At 42.1% G+C, this 26,344-nt stretch overlaps 1 protein-coding gene across 2 annotated transcripts in view; it reads right to left on the bottom strand.

Annotated features, from left to right (window-relative positions):
- Ncbp1 (nuclear cap binding protein subunit 1) overlaps positions 1–26,344 on the bottom strand; it is a 34,103-nt gene that overhangs the window by 3,067 nt on the left and 4,692 nt on the right. The window contains exons 2-20 of one of the 2 annotated variants that reach the window (XM_021159564.2): positions 24,307–24,395; positions 23,700–23,800; positions 21,711–21,867; positions 19,285–19,392; positions 18,463–18,584; positions 17,145–17,214; positions 16,049–16,264; positions 13,405–13,502; positions 12,416–12,479; positions 11,380–11,490; positions 9,663–9,727; positions 8,102–8,164; positions 7,234–7,308; positions 6,292–6,395; positions 4,089–4,211; positions 2,535–2,637; positions 1,979–2,072; positions 819–922; positions 120–234 (exon numbers count right to left, since the gene is read on the bottom strand). In XM_021159564.2, the coding sequence (XP_021015223.1) occupies positions 120–234; positions 819–922; positions 1,979–2,072; positions 2,535–2,637; positions 4,089–4,211; positions 6,292–6,395; positions 7,234–7,308; positions 8,102–8,164; positions 9,663–9,727; positions 11,380–11,490; positions 12,416–12,479; positions 13,405–13,502; positions 16,049–16,264; positions 17,145–17,214; positions 18,463–18,584; positions 19,285–19,392; positions 21,711–21,867; positions 23,700–23,800; positions 24,307–24,395 (1,982 nt within the window). Of the gene's footprint in view, positions 1–119; positions 235–818; positions 923–1,978; positions 2,073–2,534; positions 2,638–4,088; positions 4,212–6,291; positions 6,396–7,233; positions 7,309–8,101; positions 8,165–9,662; positions 9,728–11,379; positions 11,491–12,415; positions 12,480–13,404; positions 13,503–16,048; positions 16,265–17,144; positions 17,215–18,462; positions 18,585–19,284; positions 19,393–21,710; positions 21,868–23,670; positions 23,801–24,306; positions 24,396–26,344 lie in introns of those variants that run through there. The other variant, XM_021159566.2, reaches the window with a different exon arrangement.

Genomic DNA, 26,344 nt, shown 5'->3' with positions numbered 1-26,344 from the left:
ATAGCATGTGGCAGTTTTATGTAACTTGGAAAAAAAAAGCCTACTGTCATGGCAATGGCTCAGACTACCCTGCAGATTCTGTCCCAACCTGTGAGCCCTCAGGTCGGCAGGTGACTTACTCGTTTGTGCTGCCTCGCCAGTTTTTCTTTAGCTTCTTCTAGCTCTTTCTGGATCTTCAGAACATGTTTGTTCATCTTACGAATTGTAGAGTGCAAAATTTCCCACACAAACAACCTTAAGGTAATACAGCAGCATTTGGTTAATGCATGATATGCTACTACAGAGGAAATATCTACAGTTTCAGCCTTTCATTCTTAGGGGCCGATGGAGCCTTCTGTCCCCTGGGAGGAATGAAGCAGTCTTTTCCAGCAACACTAGTTCAGCACTGCGGTGAATTATGAAGCATCCGCCTCCACACATTAGTCAGGCAGGCGGCTCCCAGGGGGCAGGACCATAACCTGTACTTGTCTACCCCTTAATAAAACACCAACATTAGAGTTGGTTCTCCTACCATGTGAGCTCTGAGGATCAAACCCAGGGATCTCAGACCATTAGGCTTGACAGCAAGCCCCCTGACCCACTGAGCCATCTTGTTGGCCCTATAAAAACTTTTGATCATATGACACTTGAGGACTCGGTATATTTCTGATAAGTGTGCTCTGCAAATAGTGGGTGTAGTGGAAAAGTTAAGACTGTCACAGATTTTAATTTTATTTCATTTGCTTTCACAATATGTTAACCCTTGCTCCTTGGTCCTGATCACTATACAGCCTGTGTAACATCACAATGTTACTAGGTGATGCAGTTCTGGTTCAGACCTCGTAAAGTCCCGAGACAGCTCCGATGAGAAGATCCAGTTTGCTACTGCAGCACAGTCGACAATCTGTGTACGAATCATCTTATCAACCAGCACAGCAATCATCTACAACAAGGAAGAGACAGGCAGGCACAGTGATAAACAATGCTAGGAAATGAAATAGTGCGGCTATAAAATGTGATTTCAATGGCAACAGGATTGACCAGTTTAAGCCATAGCTCGTCTTTTTTTTCTTCTAGACACGGTTTCATATAGCTAAGGCTGGCCTTGAACTCCTGATTTTCCTGCCATTACTTCCCAAGTGCTGCCATTAGTCTTGATTAGACTAGTCAGCCTTTAGGTTTATTCTGCCTTCTGCTATGCTCTAATATTATAAGAAAAACTATATTAATAATAAAGATTGCATGAAAAGACAACTCTTGAATGGTAGCACACACTCTTTAAGAAAACTTTCATTGATAATACCTCTTTAAAAATATATAAGCCGGGCGTGGTGGCACACGCCTTTAATCCCAGCACTCGGGAGGCAGAGGCAGGCGGATTTCTGAGTTTGAGGCCAGTCTGGTCTACAAAGTGAGCTCCAGGATAGCCAGGGCTATACAGAGAAACCCTGTCTCAAAAACCAAAAACAAAAACAAAAGAAAAAAAAATATATATGTCTGGCCCTACTTAAAAATGTTATGGGTTTTGTTTGTAGAAATGGATAATCATAATTATTTCCTACCCAAATATTGTGGTCAAACAATTTTCTTCCTCAGCATCTAATATGTGTGGAATTGCTTTAGCACAAAACCAATCACAATGCCACCTGAAGAATGTTACCGAGGTCTGGTGAGATGACTCAATGGCTAAGACACTCGATGGCAAGCTGGACAAGCCAGGTTCAATACCCAGGACTCACCATGGTTGAAGGAGAGAACAGACCTGAAATTTGTCCTCTGACTTCACATAGGCCCCGGGACCCTCCCATGCACCACCCCCCCCTAAGCAACAGCTCAGTGTAATTTAAAAATATACCAAGAAGAATGTATCAGTTAATTATTTCCATAACACCCAGTGTACAGACTTACAAAACATTCTACTACTGGCAGACTCCAATCTACCTAATGCCATATGTGTGCATCTCCATAGCCAGGCCCACGTCTCAGTGAGCAGCGTTACCTGTGGATGGTTCCTCCACACTTCAAACATGACTCTCAGCACGTGCAGCTTCCCCTTATCACTCTCCGCTAGAGTTTTGAAGACTTCATGAAACCTTTAGACAAAGGTGCAAAGGACCACAGAGTTACTCAGAAGCCCCGTCAGTGTCACTGAATTTAAAATATAACACATAATAAAAGCCAAAGAGTCATCACTAAGCCCACACATGTGTTGGAATTGCACCTGCAGAAGCTTCATCAGCTTAGGAGAGTGCTCTTTCCTCCTGGCTCTTACCAGATTTGCTGTCTTTACATGCCAACCCTCGGGCAGGCTCTCGTTGCTGCTTCCTCTCTTGGGAAAGGTGTCAAGACAGGCCGGACCCTCAGCCTGTGTAGACGACTGTTCCCGGGACCTAGGCTGGCACTGCTTTACCCACCGCATGCACAGCTACACTGCACACACTTAAGGAAGCCACCACAAACCAAACCCCACTCTAGCAAACTATGTAAGAAGATCTTCATATTTAACAACTTTAGGCAAGTTAGTGCAGCAATGGTGCTCAAATGTATATACTTACTTCGCAAGAGCACTGAAGGAGTGACTGAAGGACTTGGCAGCTAAGTGCAGCAGAGTCTGGACAAAGACCTCTATTTTCAAGGGGTTAAATCTGAACCCTTCATCTGAAAAATATTTTATAGTAAGATTTTAAAAACTGTCAGGTAGTGGTGGTGCATGTCTATAATCCCAGCACTTGGGAAGCAGAGACAAGCAGATTTCTGAGTTCGAGGCCAGCCTGGTCTATAGAGTGAGTTCCAGGACAGCCAGAGCTACACAGAGAAACCCTGTCTCGAAAAAACGCGCCCCCCCCAAAGTTAACTATAGTAATTCTTTGGTGCTAAACCTTGTAATGCTAATAACATATGAACATACAATAATGTTCTAGTAAAAGCAAACACCACACTCCTGATTTCACACACTGAAAACATAAAACTAAGTTGGGCCAGCCAAGGCTCCATAGCAAGACCTCATGTCAATCCCTCGTGAGAAAGCAGACCCCTTAACTCTCTCTCATGGGAGTACTTTCAGTTCTTCTATATAGCTCAGGGTTGTTTTTATGGCAGGCTCTCACTATGCACTGTTGTTGGCCTGGAACCTCAAACTTGGTTGGATTAACAGGCTTGCACTACCACTCCTGGCTTATGACCCATTTGCTTAAAACCATCACACATCCCTCTTCTATATTCTGATTACAAGATGTCAAAATGTTAAAGCAAAACTAGCAAAACCTTTAAACCTACATCTTACAACTTCCGCCAAGTCTAAACCTCCTGTTACCACAGCTGACTAACACGCCTTCAGTGCACTCCCAAACAAATGGCTGTCTCTGCAGACTTGTCATCTGCTCTTTTTGTGCCACACAGATTTACTTAACTAATATCTCACAGTATGCCTTCTCAGGTACTGATGCAACTCTCTCAGTACTTCTCTATCCAATCACCATTCAGGTAAGCCTTTATTTCATTCTGTCAATTTTCCTATTCATACCAGGAAAATAAAACAAAGCTAAGATGTTGGCTGAAATTACACAATACATACTAAGTAAAGACTAGGCAGTGGTATCTATCATAATCGCTTACGGACTTGGAGAAAATGTCAGCCATACCCCAAATGTCCAACCCACTAAGCCCCCCCATTCAGGAAGCCTCTTAATATAGACAGGTATAAGGTAGAAATAGCTGGAGCCCCTCAATGAAGAATGTGTGAATTTATTTGTATGGTTTATGTCCTTTTTTGGTAACTGTGTTGCTTTTGAGACAAGGTCTCACTGTGTAGTTCTGCCTAACTTGAAATCTATTATGTAATCTAAGCTGGCTTCTAACTCAGAGACCGCCTACCTCTGCCTTCCAAGTCTAAATTAAAGCTGTGCATATCATACTCAGGATGGGTTTTATTAATATAAGCTCTTCCCAGGAATTTTAGGGTCTCTTAGGTGAGGGGTGAAATATGCAGGTGCTCAGAACAGCTGACAGACTGTGTGACCACCAATAGGTCACCACAGAGCTCATGTCACCAGAGCTGTGTCTATGCTTTAACTTGGCCTGAGGCTCAGCTGAAGAAGTCATTCTCTCACCGTCATCATCAACCTGGTTAGGGTTTGGTACGTCCTTCAGAATGCTGAAGATCTCATCGTTGGTTGCCTTACTTTTAAAAGCAACAGATAAACAGAGTGCCACGGAATGTCCAGGAAGAGAATCTAAGCACAGAACAGAAGGGAAGGTAGATTAAGCTCAGACTCTTCTATGATCAGCTAAACCAAGTTTGTTATTTCCTTTTAAAACAGCATACTTCAGCCCAAGATCAGTATTTAAACCACGTATGATACGACAAAAGCTTCACCTACTTCAGTGCTTTTTCATCTAGACTGAAAGGTTAGTTACGCTCAGTGTCAGTACTCATGAGCGCACCAGTCCTCAGGTCTTCCAGACATTTTAAATCCAAAAGCGTCTTGCTCACTTTTGCCAACAACACTTTCTTTTAGAGCAAATGAGTTCAAACAAAGTGAGCATCGCCAAGATGAGGGCTCTGTGCTTAAACCCTGCATGCTTACTGCTGGTTAGGACTTTGTGAGTAAGTGCTTATGGTATAGAATTTATGTTAATATAAAGGTATCAAAGCGAAAAGAAATGTACTTTCAATGTAATTCAGACAATGGTAACATGAAGGGCAATTTCGACATAGGATCATAATAAGACCTGTCATAACTAACGTCTGTCACAATAGGCCACACCAGGATAATCATATAACTAATACTGTGAGCCTGTCTCCTAAAGTAGAAGGAAATTCTATGCAAACCAAACAAAAATTAAAAAACTCTCTCTCTCTCTCTCTCTCTCTCTCTCTCTCTCTCTCTCTCTCTCTCTCTCTCTCTCTCGCCCGCCCATAAGAAAATAAGAACCCGCTGTCGAGGATTTACACACTAGCTAAGAACCAAGAAATTTACTTCAGAAGTACACAGAAAGCATTTTTATGGTTTGTTAAAGGTTAACAAATAACAAACTTGGGCCAGACCAAGGAGGAAAAGAGGAACTAGAGATAAAAAGAGCTTTCTGTAGTGTGGAAGGAAGAGCAGTTCTCAGACACAGACCTTCCTTGCAGCACAGAATGTGAGGCTCATGAATGGTGACAACATTCAGTGCAACCACAAGAGCAGGGCGGAAACCTGCCCTCTACCTCTGTACCCGTCACCACTGCATACCCCGCCTCCAGGAAGCTTAAGTGGTCCAACACAAAAAGACCACAGCAATTCCAGCACGTCTGATTCATGGTACAATCCCTCAACCCATGGGGCCAAACGGTGAAAGCCATAATGACAAATTTACTTCTAGAAGCAGACTGCTTCTAGACCAGGGGGTCCCAGCATAAGGTGTGCTGGGGGGGGGGGGGGAGGGTCTCATGTCAACTTGACACAACCTACTTATCTGAAAGGAGGGAACCCCCATTGAGAATAGGCTCCTTAAGGCTCAGTTGTAGCTCTTGTTCTCCTCCCTTTCTCTCTCTCTCTCTTGCCTCTTATCCCCTTGCTCCCCCTCTCTTCCCCCCCCCCCCCCCTTCCACATGGCCATGGCCGACCTCACTTATCTACTCTCTCTTTCTGCCTTTCTCTGCCTCTGCTACCCTCTTAACTCCCCTCCCCATGCCCTAAATAAACTCCATTCTATACTAAAAAAATAAAAAAGCTCAGCCGTTGGGGATTTTTTTAATTAGTGATTGATGTGGGAGAGACCAGCCCACTGTGGGTACCCCAACCCCTGGGATGGTGGTCCTGGGTTCTACATGAAAATAGGGTCAGCAAGCCAGGGGAGGAAGCCAGCCAGTAAGCAGCAGCCCTCCATGGCCTCTGGCCTGCCTGAGTACTCATTTCCTTTGGTGATGAACACATGGAGTATAAACCAAATAAACCCTTCCCTCAGCATGCTGTGGCCACGGTGCTCCATCACAGCAACAGCAATGCTAGCCAGGACAAGAATGAGAACAATTCAAGAAGTCTCCATCATAACCAATGCACACTTTCAGTTTTAGTACATCCCAGGAAAGAGGTCCTCTTACTACTCTTTGTACGGTATTAAAAATGTCATGTAAAAACACTGTGAACAATATAAAATAGAAAAAACCTAAAAGCTAGTAATAATAACAAAATCCTTAATCTAGTGGCTAATATGGGTCACTTTTCAAATACAGAAATAAGTCAGTTTCTCTTCCTACAAACATCCAGCTCTAGAGCATGCACAGGTCAGTACTTTTTAAGAAGAGAGACTTGTCGATTCATTACTTACTGCTACTTTCATCTCCATACTTGTAAATGCAGGTTGGGTTTGCAGGACACAGAGCTGAGAAGGTGGGAGGAACAATATCTAATATATGTTGATGGTAAGACAACCTACAACACAAATAAGAGCCTCAGAAAAGTCTCATGTTTCAGTCTTTGGTAATACTCAACTTGCCCAGAAAGCCAGAATCCAAGCTCCCAAACTCAGTCAACAACCAAGAAGCAAGTGGGGACAGTCCGTCCGCCATGCCTTTGAGTAAGTGAGTATAGCTGAGCTCAGCCTGTTCAGACACTGGCTCTGCAGTATGGGCTCTGGGACCGGGGAGAGACAGAAGTGAGAGCGGGTTGGGTGCAGGTCAGATGGCATGGCTGGGAGGATGGATGTGACATAGCAAAGCATAAATGGGAGATTGTCCTGCCTGACGGAGCATTACACAGAATTTCCTATGTTGGGTTGGATGTGAAAAGAGGGATATACCACACAAGCATACACACAGTGTCTTCCCAAAGGCCTCAACCCAACTACCCCTTAAAAAATACACATTGAGAGCTTAGGTCACAGTTCCCCAAAACACTCAATTAATTACAAACTAAGGGCTCTGTAAATAGGTGGCTTTAGGAGAAGGCTAGGAAAACACAAATTAGATAAAAACTAAGTTTAGAAAGTAGGAAGATGCTCATCAATGTTGGGGGACATAGCAAAGAATCTCATTGGCCTAATTCACATAAAATCCAGATGGTACAGCTGACTAACTGCAGCCTAAATCTTGATTCAAAAGTGAGGTGGGAGATGGACAAACACCAGGACTTAAGAAAAAATATGTGGACATGCACCACAAACAAGTGCAAAACAGAGGAGAGAGAAATCCTGTCTGATAATAGCAGTTCAAGCAGTCTCCTTCAGGAAAGGCCGAGAGCTAAACCAAGAAGAAAAGTGCCAAGAGCTTACCTCATGCACTTCTCTAGAACTTCCCTTACAAACTTTGGTTTGGGACTTTCAAGATCCTGAGTAAGACAATCTGACCTAGGGAGGAAATCTGGATTTATTAAGTTAATATACATAATCTTTTGTAGACATATCTTCATTTCCTGGCTTACACTAGCGTCTTTTTACCTTTTATCTCATCCAAAAATCATAACTAAATATCAATGAAATAAATACTTGAGTCAACAGACTATTTTACTTAAAAGTGAGTTTTACAGGCTGGTGAGATGGCTCAGTGATTAGTACTGGCTGTCTTCCAGAGGTCCTGAGTTCAATTCCCAGAACCCACAATTGTGGCCAATGTGGGTTCTGGAAATTAACCATCTATAAAGCGATCTGATGCTCTCTTCTGGTATGCATGTGTACATGCAGACAGAGCACTCATAGAATTTCAAATACTAAGGTTCATAAGCTGCACACATGACTGTGACATGCACAGGCAGGGAGCAGAGGACAGCCTTGGGTGCTGCTCCCCTGGGCACCCACTAGGCCCAGAACTTACCCATTAGGTTAGGGTGGCTGGCCAGTGAGCTTCAGGGACCTGTCAGTGTATCTGGGATTAGAACCCACGTCTCACTGGGTAGTTCTGCTAGTCTGGAACTTACTATGTATTTGGCCAGCTTCCCACTCATGGAGATGGAGAGATGGGCGTGCCTCTGCTTCCTGAGTGCAGGAATTAAAGGTGTGTGCAACCACACAGGGCTCAACATCGTTTTTTTAACATGGGCTCTGGTGATCAAAGGTTGGGTCTTTATGTTTGAGTAGCAAGCACTTTACTGACTGAGCAATCTCCGGTTGTTTTGACTAAGGAAGGATAAAACATTACACTTACCAATCTTCCCAGCTCCAACGGAATTGAAAATTACTTAGATGATGAGAAAACCAATTAATAAACCTACAATGGGGAGTGAAGAGTGCAATTTAGACCATAGTTTATAAAATCCATTATACAGCTCAATTGTCTAGGTGCATACCCCATTACCCATAGCTTCTTTAACTGTTTTCTCAGCAAAGCCTCTGACTCCCTGCCCTGTGTCCCAGATATCTCATCTCTCACAATGGGGCTCCCTTTTATTCTTGTTAGAGAACAGCTATGATTTAAGCTCATGTTTTGTGCAAAATACATAATTTTCACAGCTATGAAGGAGAATATTTTTTCCCATGTAACTGTTGATGAAACGGAAGTAGTTAAAAAAATAAATTGTAGTTAAATGTTTACAAATAATTTCCAAATGGCAGAATCAGAGTAAGCGTCTCATGTTTTGCTGGGACTCGAGCCTGGGTCCCCGGGCGAGCAGCCAGTGCTCTTAACCACTGAGCCTTTTCACCAGCTCTTAGTCTCTCATACTTAAACCACGACTTATAGAAGTGTAACTACTTCTTCATTCTGTGTTTACATTGTGTGTGTGTGTGTGGACAGATGTATGTATGTATGTATGGATGTATGTATGGATGGATGGATGGTGTGCATGCAGTGCCAGCGGCCAGATGGGTATGGGATCGTCTGGAGCTGGAGCTACAGGGGTTGTAAGCTTTGGGATGTGGGTGCTGAGAACCAAATTCAGGTCCTCTGGAAGAGCAGCAAGCACCTTAATTGCTAAGCCTCTCAGAGCCTACTCCAACCTTTTCACAACAGCTTATATGCCTGAAGCTCCCCACTTAAAAATACACTGAGCTCTCAAGACAGGAAACATCTTAGTGTGTTAAATATGAAGACCATCTAAGTACTCAAAATGTTTACAGAATTGGTATTTAAAGTAGAGACACTGGAAGACACATTCTTAAAGCACTTCCCTCAAAACTCTGATTTCAATCATTTGAAATGTTTCAAGGTCATGGATGGAGATGGTTCTCACTAATAATTTTTAGATAAAAGATTTGATAAGAGATACAGATATTAGATAAATGTTTAGTTTTTGCTCTGACCAGACTTGGGAAATGGACAGAAGAAAAAAACCAGTAAAGGCAGTCACAGAGACTTTCCCCAAAAGGAAATAATGATCATGGAACGACCTCGCTCTAACAATCCCAAGACAGGTTTTATTCATTGATTTAATTTAAAATGAGATTTTACAGTCTCAGGTTTGAAGATACTTCTCTGTACTTTTAAAATAGACTATCTATAAATGTTTATCTACAATAAATGCATTGTAAGATTTATCATCCAAAGTAAGCTTATCTTAAGGACCTGCATATACAATTAAGCAGAAAAAGTTAATGCAATTATGAAAGAAAAGCAAGCATGGTGCCACCAGCCTGACACCAAGGTGACTGTGGTGCCCTAACAGGAGCTGCTACTACACACGGGGTCTCAGAAAGCAGGGAAGGAACAACTTGGAAATCCTTGGCAGTCTTCCGAAGATTCCTGCAGGCGCTAACATAGCCATCCGTACCTGTCAACACACGTGGTACTCATCGTGTCAAGACGCATGTACAGCATCTCAGTTGCCTGTGCAAGCTGTGATAGGGAGGTAAGGAAAACGACTTCCCACTCTCCTTTAAGAAAATGTGATGGGAGAGATGAGAAATGAAACCCAGCCTCTGGGTCTCTCCTAAGGACAGTAAGTGTCTTTCACCCTTCCACATAACTCATTTTAGTTTTCAGGTTTCAGCTGTCCATGATGGACAGCATAGTATCTCTGACTTCAGCTGATGGACAGCATCCCCGACTTCAGCTGTCGATGATGGACAGTATCCCTGACTGTTGTTCCTTTGTATGCACCCCTCAGCCATTTGAGACCCCTCCCCAAGCATACACCCATCTTTTGTTATGAATGAATCTTATATTTTTCCAAAATTTTCCAAAAATAGTACCATGTTCTGTAAATCCGTTCTTTCCTTTAACCTACACTGTTCACTATGTTAAAAACAAGTCTTTTTTGTTGCTGAACTGAATATTACCATTGCGAGGAAACAAAACTTGTTTATCCATTCATGTATTGTTGGACACTCAAGTTATTTCTGATTCGGAAATATCACAAATACAATTTCTATAAGTACCATGCCCAATTTTATCTCTAAAAATTCATCCCATCCTTAAGACTGAAAACCACTATCACAACAAAAACAAACAAAAATTCTTCTAAAATCTGTAGTGATCACTAGCAACAAACTCTCTCTGAAAACAAAAATTCCACATGAAATAACTGGCGATGGACGTTCAAGATGTACAAAAAGAAACAGACACCTGGGGTGGTAGGTATATATGCATCTAAATGGTCTCATGGACAGAATATTTTTCTATAAAAAAAAAAATAAAAAAAAAAAAAAAAAAAACCTTGAAATTGGAGTATTTTCTGATCTTTTTATTATCTGAAAGGAAGGTCAGAAATTAAGACTGAGAGGCAGGTAGGATGAAGTTATAAGACAAAAAAAAAAAAAAAGTAGTGAAAAAACCTTTTCATAACCTAAGAGGGAGACAGTAAAACAAATTAAAAGGGGTATGGCCAACAGGGTGCTGTGAAATGAGTGTCAGACTGGAGGTAAGAACAATGGTTAACGAGGCCCACAAGAAAGCTGTAAGGAAAACGACCCTAAGCACAAGGAAGCTCTTGAAGGTCAACAGCATCACGGACACACGTGGGAGCGGAGGTGGAGGCTGTAAGGGACACACAGAGACACACACACACAGACACACACTGTTACAGACACGGAACTACTTATTCAAATTATGCAACTTATCTAATGAGCTTATAGAAGGCCTGAGGTCCTGAAAGTGCAGAATATACACTTTCCCAGCGCCTGGAGTCTGAGGCCGTCCTGGGCTAGAGTAAGGCCCTGCCTGCCTCAGAAAACAAGCAAAAGGTAACACCAGCATTATTAGTGTGTCCTGAGAGTAACAGGATCCTACTGAGGAGAAGAAAGCAGCTTTTAAGTCCCAACACCACATTCTGTGTGAAGCAGAGAGAGATGCTATATGTTAACGTCACAAACATTCATTTTGTTCAACGTGTTATTTACTTAAAAACAAAGCAAATGAAACCATTATCCCTAAAACCCAAAGCACAGGAACATGAAGGTGAACCTGAGAACCTGAGAAAAAATAGCTCCATACTGCAATGTTTTAAAAGCACAGCCAAAGCAGGTACACTTAAAACCATAAAAGGATACCACTTGGGGCAGAGAGCCCGGCTGAAGTTTGCACAGTTCGATTAGCAGTGTAGTGTACATCACGTCAATGTGAGGAGGCGCTGGAAGCTGAAACAGCTCTGCAAAGATCACCTGGGAAACAACCCAGAGTCAGAAACCTACAGCTCAGTTATCTTTGCATTTCTACATTAGAAAGACCTACACATTACAATCCAACCACGACACCTACAAGGGAAAAGGAACTACCTTTCATTCCGAGACCTACAACTGAATAACATGAACATCCCCCTTTCTACACCAAGAGTCTGCTAGAGGAAGGCTGCTGTGACCTACAGTGCTGAGACAAATGCACAAGAGTCTATCCTTGAAGTCTCAGAGTTGACTGAGGGAGGCGCTACATCGAGGGGCTCAATCAGTGGAGCTGCATACCTGTGGGTAATGCAAACTCTTGGTGGACCAGAGATGGAGACAGCTGAGTGTCTATGCGGCTACTCACACCAGACCTCAGATCTTTTGGGGAGGTTATTTCCTACCCCTTCTTCCTAACACCCTAGTCTGCACTCTTCCCACTTAGTGCATGATGAATTCTACAAATTTTCAGATTTAAAAATAGTGTGGTGGCACATGCCTGAGTCCCAGCAACTCAGGAGAATAACGCAGGAGGGCCATGAGTCCCGGATCAGGTTGGGTGATATGGTGACACCCAGTCTTTTGTATTTTGAGACAGGGTTTTTTCTGTGTACCCTTGCTGTCCTGTACTTCCTTTGTAGACCAGGCTGGTCAAAAAAATCAAGAGATCCCCCTGCCTCTGCCACCCAGGTGCTTGGAGTAAAGGCGTGTGGCACTTAAAAAAGAGAGAAAGAGAGAAAGAGGAGGCAGCTGAGGCTAGCAAGATGACCCAACAGGTAATGGCTCTGAGTCCCACTCTCCTTTCTTCCTTTCTTAGCAAGGCTGACTGAGAACCAAAGCTGCTGGCCATTTCCTTACCCACTCTGTTTATTCTCAGAGCCTGATGAATACCGGGAAGGTGAGGCTCAGCACCCCATGGCATGCGTACCTCCACTATGTGGTAGTTCAAGGGGATCTTGTTCTTCCCTGGATAGCTCACCAGCTGGGCAGCGCTGTAAAAAGTGATGTAAGTTAGTAAGTCTACAAAGGTACATGAAACCCAACAGGCCTAAATATAAACTGAGCTGAGAAAATTCTCCGCTGTAATGTTCTAGTTATTTATTAACATGGCGTGAATTGTCTTACACACAAAATGGAAACAAAGTAAGAATACCAGCACCTTCCGATCTACTAACCTAGGTGCTCCACTCCTAAATACATTTCTCCTCAAAGTCTAAGCCAAAACTTTCCAGCCCTATGAAAATTTATTAACACTTAGGTTTCTAAATGCTAGAAAACAGAAAAACAAAAACAAAAACAAAACAGATATAGTATGCTTTAATTTCCACACATCCAAATAAAACCAGCCTACTCTTCAATTTTAGCTTATTTGGTGTGTGTGGGTGTGTGTGTAGGACTGTTCAGAGGTCAAGAGGTCAGTGCTGACTGTCTTCTGCAAGTGCTTCTCATGACATCTGGGCTTCAGAGACTGGAGAGATGGCTCAGCAGTTAAGAGGACTGGCTGCTCTTCCAGAGGACCCAGGCTCCATTCCAGCACCCACTTGGCAGCTCACAACGGTCTGTGTAACCCCATTTCCAGATGATTCAAAGCTCTCTTACGGCCTTTGAGAGCACCGGATGCACATCTGGTATATAACTATACATGCATGAAAAATAGCCATACACATAAAAAAATATTTCAAACAAAATACCTGGTGTACGCGGGTTGGCCTGACTGGTGGGACAGCAGCCCCTGGGGATACTCCTGCTTCAGTGTTTCCAGAACTGAGCTAAGGCTGAGTGCCAGCACCTGACTGTTACAGGGGTACCTCAATGCTGGGCCTCATGCTTGCTAGGCTATCTCAACATATAGTCTATTCTTATAAAAGAACCACAGTGCCTTCCTACCCCCTTTAGAGTACTGCAGGGGGGTCTTACCAAGTCTTCCTTTCCTTCCAGTAGGACTTGATGATGCAGTGAAGATTCTCCTCGATGACAAACCTCTCCACCGAATGGCTCCCTGGCATAACAGGGCCCTGGAAAAAAGATCAAGTGTACTCATACGCACAACCACAAAACAGATTTCTTTCATTTATTCAATAAACACTTGCGACTGTTGTGCTAAATAACTACCACAGATCGAGTGTATAGTGCTCCTGAGATATCTGTAATGACACCAGAACCATTTTACAATTTTATTTTAAAAACTCCATCACTGTCTGTATGTCCATCTATCATCTATCCATGCATTGTGTATGGGTGTGTGCCATGGTGCTCTGGTGGAGAGCAGAGAACACTTGTGGGGAACTGGATCTCTTTACTATGGGGGTCTGGCAACAATGATGGAACTCAGGTTTCATGGCCCATGCTTTTATCCACTGAAGCATCACCCACTCTCTAAATTTAATAAACACTTGTAAAAGACACTATCAAAGTAACAAGAGTATGTTATTTTGAGGTAACTGTTTTGGAGTATTTATACTCTGTGACAGAGGAAGGACAGGCAGTGTACAGCAACAGAAGGAAATGTAATTAGCACAGGAGAAATATATACTGAGGTCAAATTCTTGTTTCCTGCACCACAACTAGTAATTAACTGATCTCAAAGACTAAATGGCATGATATAAACTAGATTTTCAGTTGATAAACCTAATTAGGTCATCATATAATTTTGAATCAAAGTGCTTTCTTATTATTTAATATAGCAGACTTGGCAATCAAGTCCCCCAGCATTCAGGGGAGGCAATAAACTGATCTGTGTGAGGTCAAATGATCCTGACCCAGCCCTTCCTGCTACTGCTCCAGAGGCTGATCCAGGGAGAAGTTGGCTGTGAGCTTGGGAAGGAGGCATTTGGAATCTCGGCTTTATTTTTGTTTGTATTCTTTTCTTTAAAAAAAAATTAAGAAAAATAAACAACAACAAAATCAAAACCAAACCAAACCAAAGATCCTGTGTAGTGGCACGTCATACAAAGACAGCTGGTTTTGATTACATATACTTGATATTTCACTTGTGCCAACAACACAGACTTGAAAGTCCCCCTCTTGGAATACCTTTGTTCTCCAAGAATTTGGTGCATGAAACTCATGTGACACCACAGGTCACCAGAAAAGCAGAGCCAGGCCCAGCACCTTATGGTACACAGGGTGCTAGTTCACAAACCAGCACCCTGACAAGCCTACTGTGCTGGGGCTGAACTGCCACATTCGAGCAGGGCAGAGCACGCAGCAGTTCTGCTACCTTAAGCTTCTCTCCAGAAACAATCTAGTAGTCACCTGCTGCCTGCTCCCAAGGCAGACACACACACTGAGATACAAATAATGAGTATGTGCTTAAATATTAATTTTTAAATCAAATATCACAAAAAAATCTTGTTTTTCTATTAAAGAGTTGCTAACAATTTAGTGTCATAATAAAAAACATAAAAAGTATTGTAAAACTAGAATGTTAACTTGGAGGCTGATGAAAATACTTTTAAAAATTGAACAATTTGAATAGCGTAAACTGAGTTGTTTAAAAATATTGACAATTTAGAAAAGGAAGCTTTTTTCTTTTTTTAATATTAACAATAGCTAAATAGGACTGCGATGTATCTTAGTCAGTAGCTTGCTTAGCATGCACGAAGCCCTGGGTTCAATTCTTAGCAACAAATAAGACTGGGTGTGGTGGGGAAAGTTTGTAATCACAACCAAGGCAGAGGCAGAGGCAGAGGCAGAGGCAGAGGCAGAGGCAGAGGCAGAGGCAGAGGCAGAGGCAGAGGCAGAGGCAGAGGCAGGAAGGTCACAAGTTAAAGGCCATCCATCCTCAAGTGCAATAGCAAATACAATGCTATGAGGGACCCTTTCTCAGGGGAAAAGCTGAAACAGGCAGCACAGTGGTTCACAAGTACTATCTCAGAATTCAAGAGGCCAAGGCAGGAGGATAGTCACAATGAAGACGGAATGGGCTGCAGAGAGACATACACTAAACATTGGCTAAACATGGTGCCCAGGAGATGGCTCAGTGGAAGCACCCCCAGAATCCACATTAAAAGCTAGACCAGGTGGCATGTACCTCTATCCCCAGCATTGTGGGAACCTCAACACAGGGAGATTTGTAGGGCTTAGGAGTCACCCAGTGTAGCTACAATGGTGGGCTCCAGGTTCTTTGAGAGACCTTGCCAACCCATCCCGCAAAGGTGAATAGCAATGACTGGCAGCTGGAGCCAACCTCTGGCTACCCCATGCACACAACACACCCCTATCCTACAGCTACCTTGACTCTCAACTTAATCCTCTAGACTGTTAAACAATGTGATATAAGTTTGCTGAATTAAAACACTAAATTGATTTTCAATCTTCTTATGTTACAAAAAAAAAAAAAAAAAAAAAAAAAAAACCCTGAAATTTCAAAGGTTACTTCAGAGCTGGTACAAGTCTGCAATCCCAGCACCTGAAAGGCTGAGATACGAGAATTTGTAAACTCAAAGTCAATCTGGATTCCAGAGAAAGAACCCTGTCTCAAAATACTAGTCAAAGGAAACGAAGTCACAAGTACAGCTCCAAGCCAGGCCTTCCCTGGAGGTCTCAGCCACTCACGTACTTCTGGGTCATCTGTGTAGTCAAACATCCTGAAGATGACCCTGGGCATCGGGTACACGGAGTCCTCTGTGTGGGGCGGCGGTGTGAAAGGAGGCAGGTTGTGCTGCAGAGCTTCACAGAGGATGCTGTCAAAGGCAAGGTAGGGTCTTAGGATGTGCCTCTCCTGCCACCGGTCTTTTTTCAATTTCTGAATCTGGGCCCACAGGCAATCTAAATACTAAAAAGAGATTTTAATGTTTAATAGATACATTTTGGCTAAACAATACAGAAAAGCCTACCATCTAATGCACAACAAAGTGAACTAGTTTAGTATTCCATACAGTAGTAAGGAATGGCATAAAGTTTTTGTTTTTATTTAAAATCTTAAAATTACATTAATGTGCACACACTTGCTACAGAGTCACATGTAGGTCAGAGGACAGCTCCTGTGAGGTGCTGCTCTCCCTCTGTAGCCCCCAGCTCTATCTGAGGCCGCCCTCAACCTACTGAGCAGGCCCACTCTCCTGTAGCCCCCAGCTCTATCTGAGGCCGCCCTCAACCTACTGAGCAGGCTCACTCTCCTGTAGCCCCCAGCTCTCTCTCAGGCCACCCTCAACTACTGAGCAGGCTCACTGTCCATTTCTCTGAAGCAGTGTGTTTTCAGAAGCACATTTGGAGTTGTTACTTGCGTATTCCGATATAAAACTTGTCGAGTCTTTGGAAACTGGCATTCTAAAAAGCAAGGGACTGTTTCAATTACATTCTAACATCTACTAACTAGCCCCTCTATGCTTCAGACTCTGAGGAAATGAACTCCTTGCTCAAGTATTTAGAAACCCAGCTAAGACGTACAAGTGCAACAGGCTGAATGCTGTCTGAGGTTGTAGTTTTACTCATTTGTAGCACACAATCCACAGAGCACATACGAGCTCAGAGGAAAACCTTTAGGAATCAGGTTCCTTCTTCCACAGTGTGGGTCCTGGGAACCCAATGCTGGGTTGAGTTAGCGGCAGCACCTTGACCCACCAAGCCATCTCACTGACTCAGTTTAAGCATGTTACAGAGGTAAGAATCTACTCAAGAGCCAGGTTTACATTACAAGATGGAAATCAATTCACCTCTTCTTGTGGATGTGGTTTATCGGCAGTCCAGACTTGTAACATGGGCACGTGAGTCTTCTGGCGTCTTCTAAAGATAAAAGGAAAGTCTACACTTAGGATTTAAAACGTAAAAGGCATTCAATGGTTCTCGTGATTAACTAAAACAATGAAAAACATTTCTGTCCATCAGATCAGCAGATTAACATTTTTGATAATGGCTTACAGATCATTAGGATATAGGCATTTCTGTATCTCAAACACTGATGGCAAATCTGACGATGTCTGTCAAAATTCTCAACTGTTCTGAATGTTTACCCAACAATGTCATTTCCATGAATTCATATCCCCATAGATACAGCTGCAAATATATGTGCACACATATACACAAGAATATTCCCATCTGGTTTATCGTACCAGGAACCTGCACAGACTAAATATCCACATAGTGTGGACTAATAAAGAGAAATTATGTCCTATTTCAAAAAAAAATAATACTGTTAATAAACCCAATCAGATGGAACCATGTGCTTTTATATAACTGTAAAGAAAAAAGCATGGAAATAAGTGCATATGCATGCAAGTGAATGTTCACACACTTACTGACATCTGTGTAAGATCAGCATGTGTTTCCACAGTCACATTTGCATGCACACAGATATGTAAAAAAAGTCTTTAGATGTCATGTTCATTTGTACCAAACAAAGCAATGTTAACGGTATTCAAAGAAGTATGACAGAAGTCCGTCTGTGGAAGCTGAAGGAGCACAGGGCCATTCACTGTCTAATGACATAATTGGTGTGAACTAATTAGGGATGCTCACTAATAAGGCCCATTGTTTGATTGGATCTAATAAAATAAAGCTTGTTTTTCACACTGGCCTGGGGAAGGGCTTGGCTTAGAATGAACATGTATGAAATAAAACTGTGCCAGGGCAGTGCTCCTATTCAGAACACATCAGTAACATGTCTGAACTTCTGCCAGTCAACTCAGTAGCCTGAGCAGAGGGGTAACTTTAAGCCACAGGTGACTCTGAGCTTTCGAACACTAGAACTCTAGCTAGAGGAGTTGTTATATTGCAGTGTTCTATCATGACCATATGAAACAGCTTAAAATACTCGTTACCAACTTGCTGCACTAACAAAGTACTGAGGTCTTAGTGAGTTATGGCAGCAGGAGAATGAGATTAAATGAACATTTTCTATAGCTTTATGGTTCTGTTTTGTTTTTAGAAGTGGAAATGACGTGCTGTTACTGCTAACAGAGAACGTAAGGCATTTACTGCATCAACAGGATATCTTCAGGCAGACAAGGAAGCGCACGCGAGCGAAGGCCTTACTTGAGATAGCTTTCAGTGGTGGAGAAGATGCGGTCCATTTCTGCATCTTTTTTTTCATACAACTCTTTTCCAACCCAGGGCAAGGATGACAGAAATGCATACACATACCAATCCCGTCGCACCTGAACAAGTTTAAAAGGGTAATTAAAAAAAAATACATGCTAGTCAATTTTATTTATTAACTATTCTTTCCATGGTTAGATGGTAGGCAAGCATTCTATAACTGAGCCACACAGCTCCCCCCATCTTTTTTATTCATAAATGCAATACTGGGGAGACTTTTTAATAGGGCTTAAATAAAATATCTGGCTAACACGAATTTTATACACACACACACACACACATACACACACATATATATGTATGATTTTCTTTATATTTCAAATGTTTTCCTCTTTCCAGGTCTCCCCTTCGGAACTCCTCTGTCCCATCCTCTCCCCTGCCTCTATGAGGGTGTTCCCCACTCACCCACCTTTCCCTCCCTGGCATTCCCCTACACTGGGGCATCAAACACCCTCAGGCCCAAGGGCCTCTCCTCCCACTGATGCCCAACAAGGCCATCCTCTGCCACATATGCGGCTGGAGCCATGGGTCCCTCCGAGTGTATTCTTTGGTTGGCCAAATATATATTTCTAATCTTATTAAAATCATTTGAATTAACACAAAGATATCAAGTAAGACAGATGCCTTGCCCTTAAGATATTAAGCATTACAGTGCGATAATGTTATTGCATTTCATTTACTGCTGTTATCAGTGGGGAAAACAAAAACAAAAAGGCCAGCAGCAGCGCTGCAGAGAAGAGTCAATACAAAGGTGCTTACTTGAGGCACATCTTCTTCCTGAGTTACACTTACAAAATTCTCAAACATAGCAACCATAGACGGGGCAGCGATCACATGACAATTCACAAGATCAGACAGAAAACGGACCTGTGAGGGTAAAGGATATCTGCATTACACCTAAGAGTCTTTAATAACAGTTACAAAGTAAACAGCCATTATCAGCCTACAAAACTACAACCTAGACATGTATTTAGCTTACTATCTTTTTGTTTCTGTAACCCGTCAGCTAAGAAGTCTTTAAATTTAAGGCTTAAGACAATATTTACACAAAATGACATGAATTCAGATTTCAGTGCCCATAATCACACTTGCAGTGGAGGACAGCTCATGCCCATTTAGTATACCTGGTCACGCTACAGTAAGCACCCAGACATCCAAATATTCTACTAACTCCATTCTACTGAAGTAGATTGGTCTTTCTATTTGGCTAGGAATAATTTTTGCTGAAATGTAGAAATGGAAGCTTTAAGTAAAAGATTTGTTGGGTGTCCAGTGTGTACTAGTGTAAGTAAACAGTACTCAGGTACTGTTTTAGGGAACTCAGCCTACTTGGGACAAACATACTCTAAACAGAAAGGAACAACTAACTCCTGTACTAAAAGGTAAATTAAAAAGTGCCCTGGGGAGACACCAGGGACAAAGAAAAAGAATAATAAGGAAAAAATGGGCAAAGATATAAAGGGTGAGGAAAGCTCTCAGGAGGAACAGAGAAGGCAATCTTGGCAGATGGCTGTGCAAATAAATTTATATAGCTACAGGGTTACAGGGGACAAGAGAATGCAATCCTACTGAGGCAATCACAAAAGACCAAGGCTTTAATCCTATATCCTAATATGGGTCCTAACTTGATCACATGATCTCCAGCTGGTATGTATTTACAATGGTAAACACTGGACTATTAGCAATCTATGTATTAGGTTTTAGTAAGGCTTAATTCCATTTCCTTCCATAAAAGACACATAAAAGTTCTATACTGCAAGAATAATCTAAGAGCCAGAGGTTGGGAGGAGGCTGTGACATGCTGTCTTCTGGACATGGCCACAACACTTATAATCTTACAGTAGTTACACAAAACCTACACAAGACTGGGCAGGTCACCTTTCCTTCACAGATAAGGATGGCGCTCACCAGGCCTCATCCTTTCTTGAGGAGCTATTGGCAGTTAACCAGTGAGGTTTGGTCTGTAGTTACATACTGTAATGCTAAATACCAGGCCTGGTTGCCTCAGGAACAAGGAGATCTTCACTTAACCAAGTGATGTTATGTAACCTTGCCCCACAAGTTATCCCTGACTGGTTGCTCAATAAAGATGCCTATAGCTGGGCAGAAGAGAAGTAGGTGGGGTTCGGGGTCGGAGGCAGAGACCACAGGGAGAGAGAGAAGTGAAGAGAAGGGAGAAGGTGTCAGGGGGCCACAGAGCTGGCCAATTAGAATAAGAATGGCCCAGGCAGAACAGGGCAAATTATAACTCGTGGTTATTGACAGGAAAGTAGACAAAATAGTTATACAGGATTGGTATCTGCCCAGCTCTAGTGCCGTTAAGGCTTATTTCAAATGTGTCTTTTATCTGGAACTGAATGACTTAAGGCAGCATAGAAACCCCCAATTAATATTAAATATTTACCACAACAGTTAACAGTTTCTGGGGAAGAAGGGATCTCCTTCAGTTGTGTAGTCACTACTAAGGTGCCCATGTTCCAGTAAATGACTTCCCACACCTGTATGCAAGCAACCCTAATTAAACTCAGTAAGTCACCCATGTGCAAAAAGGACATCAAGGCAGCTAGAATGGGCACAGCAAGAGGAGTGGGGAAGAGATAACGGGGACAATGTGACCAGAATATCTTACATACAAACATGAAACTGTTTTAAAAAAAGTTCTAAACATTCTAATATTTACTCTGTGTGGCCCAATGAATCATTTCGTGTATCAGAATTTTAAAACCACGTACTATAAAACACGGGAAAGAAATGAAGCTTTTAGTAGCCAACATGAGCCAAGCCTAATCATACAAAGGCTATACTACTGCTATTATTGAAGACAGACTCAAAGGCAGAGTAGATGCAAACCGGCAAGTACAGAGGCAGCGAAGAACACACAAAAAATTACAAACTGTGCTAGAAGCCATGGGAACAAAGAGGATTTAGGAGACAGGATTCAGAGAAAATAGAGACAGAAAAAAAGAAGCAAAGAAAAGCTGAAACTTAATTTCAGCTCTCTGGATGGCTTACCCAGTAGACAGTAGCCCTAGGAATGAGCTTACAAAAGAGGGGTGTAAATAGCAGGAATTTCAGGACTTGCAGTAGTTTCTTTCCTTCATTTCAATACTAATTTATAATATATTATAAATTATACATATATAATTTATATATATTATGCACACATACATACATATTAAACTTACCAAATATACAGCTTCATTATAGTTATTTGCTTTTAGTGATTCTTTAAGTTGACGAATCATAGCTTCTACAAATTCTCCTCCAAAGTTGTAATTTCTGGCATTCAGCAGTCCAACTAATGTTGTATAAATTGTTAGCTTCTCAGGTAACAGACGTGCACTGATTTGAGAACCCGTACAAAACAACCCCAAAACAAAGGTTTTATATTAAGCTGTTGAATAGTACATGAAGCTCTTAACATTAAATAACTCTGGAACAAAATTTTTTAAACTATGCTCTGAAAATGACATAGCATCACTGAGCAGTATGCAGGTACAGACTCTACTCTTTTTCATTATAGTTAATGCAAGAGTTAACAGTTACTTGTGAAGTTATCACACCCAAATTACTGCAATTCATGCTAGAGCAGTTTTCCTTCAAATGTGTGGAGTGAAGTGTGTAACAACCTCACAGAAGATGGTTTCTATGGTAATCTCTGAAGTGTTCCATGAGATGAGATCCTTTAATGCAGAATCAGTAGGGAACAGAGCATTCAGAGCTTCTACACTTAGCCAAACACCACGGGACTAGACTTCCTCTTGGAGAATCATTATTGGATTGCTTATACAAAATAAAGAACTAAAATGAGTTTAAACCAAGCTCGTATAAGAAATGCTTAAAACAGAGCCTGCTAATCAAGTTGAGAGCATGCGGAGGACGGGTAGATGGCTGATGGCTGAGAGCGTTACAACTCTTCCTGGCCAACCTGAGTTTGAGAGAACGGATTCTTCCAAGTCGTTCTCTGACCTCCACACATGCTGCAGCACAGTGCACCCACACACACACACATGCATGCACACGTGTACACACACACACACATGCATACGTGCACACACACACATACGCATGCACACACACACTAAATGAAGCCTTTAGATACAGCACAAAGGGAAAGCAAGTCAGTCCTAATGATAATTCTGAGGAGAATTCTCTTACATTGTTCTTCTAAGGTGTCTTGCTGGGCACAGGCGAGGATGCAGGAGCTCAAAAACTACTTGTACTGAAAGTACACCATGGTCCCTAAAGCTTTACCCAAGTACAAAGATTTTAAAGGGCACTGCCAATCAATACCAAGCTCAGCCGTACACAAGTAAGCATGGCTTCCAACAACTTCACCCAGCATAACAATTCTGTAATACACACTATCAAAACCGAGGGTATCGTATGGATAAGTATAAATGTCTGTTTTCACAGTTTCTTAGTCTAGATATACATTTCTCTGAACTGACTGGATTCTATGCAGACAGAATTTATCCATGGGTCTAGAGAGCCCGACTGTTAAGAGCACCTGTTCTTGCTGAGGACTCAAGTTGGGTTCCCATCACCCACATGGTGGCTCATAACTGCCCATAACTCCAGTTCCAGGGCATCTAATGCCCTCTTCTGACTTCCACAGGCAGAGGAGTAAAATGCCCATATACAAAATATAAAGCTTTAAAATTAGCCATTATTTAAAAATTCCTGAAATGGTAACTAAGCATCAAGGACAATTATGTCATTAAAAGCTTCTAGAGCATTGTCAGCCCTCAAGAGAGGCCACCCACCTGACTTAGAAGTTTTCCAATATATTTGGTCCTACTAATCACACACACACACACACACACACACACACACGCACGAGCTAAACTCTACTTTAAACATCTAAATGTGATGCATTCCTTGGTGGGGAAAAGGATCTCTAAATAAGATACCCACTTTCTCATCTATTTTCTGAGCTAAAAAATTCACTTCAATTATTTTAAAATTCTAAGAAATAAAACATAAGGAAAACACTTCATTTTAGTCCTATTTATCCCTTTAAAAAACTAAGTTCAACAAAGGGCAAAGATGAACATTCCTGAGCACGGGTTTCAGGACTAATTAACATGAGGACGTCCACCGAACATTCCCCAAAGCACACAAGAGTAGGTAATACATCATCACCTGGATCCACAAATCGTTTACATACATACACTGTACAAAGGAGCCTTAAGATCTTGCTCTTGTAGTTAGGAAGATCAGCTTCTAAAACACCAGCCAGGCCTTCGAGATTGCTCTCTAAAGAGCAGGCACTCTGCAGAAGACACCATTATCATCGGTTAGCACTCAAGCAATCGGTGAATTAAAACTCTTGGATGACCATAAAGACAGTAAGGTCTCCTAAAGGCACTGTAATTCCTCAGGGAAGAAACAAGAACCCATGACAATTTCGTGGACAATTCCCTCTGCATCAATCAATCCCAGTAGTTACTGTTCTACAAAAAGTCAACGAAATCTTCCAAGCGGGAAGACAGCGTGGGCTGTGGGCTGCGTTCTGTCTCTCACTAAAGGCGTCAGTCTGCTTCAGGTCAGCTGGAGGAAGGACTATTCCCCAGGTCTGTTTAAGACTTAGCTAATGAAAATTACTTACTGAAAAAACTTAATGATTGGAAGGAATCCCAGGAGTTCCAAAACACTTTCACTTTAAGATAAAGATGTGCAGTAATAGCAAGCTTTGTCTAAAACCTACGTTACCCAGGACAACTTCAGAAATTAATCAAAGTGTCAATTACAACTCTAACCCCTGGGCTTGGTGCATACCTTTTCCCCTACTTTGCATATTAAAGATTCCAAATGATCTTCAGTTTCATTTGCATCAGACGTCTTCCTCCTTTTGTGAGGTTGTCCACCTATTTTACAACATTAAAAAAAAAAGCAACATTACATGATGAATCTACTATCCATGTCTTTGCACCTTTTTTAGCCTTTAATCTTTTTTTTTTAGGTTGTATTTTTTAGAGTAGTTCTTAACCAATCCTGTTTTAACTAAGCTAGGTACCTGGAGAACTTCTATCCCACATCCTTTAAAGATCTGTTTGTGTACACGTGTGTGCGGGTCCCTGTGCCTGTTCACTCACACTAAAGCCAGCAGTGGGCACTGAGTATCCTCTTCCACCACACTATTCCTTCAAGGCAAGGTCTCTCCCTGAACCTGGGGCTTAACTCTTCTTAGCTAGGTTGGAAGCCAGCAAGTACTAGTGATAATTCCTGCCTTGTAGCTGGGGTTACAGGCATGTACTGCACGCCCAGCTTCTGAACATGCTGAGACCCAATTCCAGTTCTCAAATGCTTTTAACTGTTGAGCCATCTCTCCAGACCCTGTCTCTCTCCCTGCCTCTATATATGTAAAAACACAAACATATATAATTTTTTATTTATGTGTATGGATGTTTTGTCTACATGTATGACTATTTACCATTTGTATGTCTGGAGCACATGGAGGCCAGAAGAGGACACCAGATGCCCTGTAACTAAAGTTACGGACATCTGTGAGACACAGTCTGAGAGCTGGGAATTAAACCTGGGTTCTAGAGAACAGCTAGTGCTTTTTTTAATTTTATTTTTAAGATTTATTTATTTATTATATGTAAGTACACTGTAGNTGTCTTCAGACACTCCAGAAGAGGGCATCAGATCTCACTATGGATGGTTGTGAGCCACCATGTGGTTGCTGGGATTTGAACTCACAACCTTCGGAAGAGCAGCCAACTTACCAGCCCCCAGCCAGTGCTCTTAACTGCTAAGCCACCTTCCCAACTCCCCCCCCCCCCCGTCTCTATCATTAAGATCACTATAAACAACAATGCTGGGAAAAAGATCTCAGTTAAATTTTGTTTAAACAGTGTCCAGGTAGCTATGTCCATTTCTGTGAACACACTGCAATGGCACCAACATACAAAATGGCCGTGATCTGAATGCTGCTGCTACTGCACCTGCAGCCTGTTACTGAGCCTCAGTTGCTGCTTCCTAAACCTGAGGGTGTCAAAGGCACTTGCTAATCTGATGATGTAACTGAACTCCTATGTAAACCGGTGAAATAGGGATGCAAAACCAAGTTGAATCCTTTGGAAACTCTTTATTTAAAATATGACCCTAAACATCAACAGTACTGATGCTGAGAAACTGCTCCAGAATGCATAATGCATCAACCATGTTCATTATTATTATTCAGAACCAGATTTAGGTGAAGGTCAGAGACGACAGAGTGAAAACCCTCATTTGGCAATGAGAGCAGTAGTTTTTCCAAATTTTACCAAATTATTCCCTTCCTTCTGGTTCATCTACTATACTAACCCTTCATCCAATCTCCATCTCCTAATTATATGGTTAACCTGTCCCGGTTTACAACTGTCCCTGTCTTCAAAACGATCAATCCCTCCAGGTTCTCTTGTAAGCCTGACACATGGAAAACACTGTTTCAGGGAGACAAGCAGGCTGACTAAAGAACATGACAAAACGCAGACACATAGTCACATCTCTGAACTGTAAACCTCCGTGTCACTGTGGCCATCCAGCAAAGATTTATTTGGAGAAATGTAGTTGCAGAAAGTACTTGCTACTTGAGAGAAGATGAAGTATACATACCAGTGCTACAGATTACAATCGGAACACCCGGACAGTCACAGACCCTGAACTGAGCAGAGAGCCTGGTGAGAGCACAGAGGCAGAATACAGTATCTTCATTAAGAATACTTTGCTGAGCCGGGCGTGGTGGTGCACGCCTTTAATCCCAGCACTCGGGAGGCAGAGGCAGGCAGATTTCTGAGTTCGAGGCCAGCCTGGTCTACAAAGTGAGTGC

Source organism: Mus caroli, chromosome 4 (assembly GCF_900094665.2).
Source record: "Mus caroli chromosome 4, CAROLI_EIJ_v1.1, whole genome shotgun sequence".
Taxonomy (NCBI): domain Eukaryota; kingdom Metazoa; phylum Chordata; class Mammalia; order Rodentia; family Muridae; genus Mus; species Mus caroli.
Note: the sequence above shows the minus strand (reverse complement) of the source record. Positions and strands in the feature narration are given on the sequence as shown.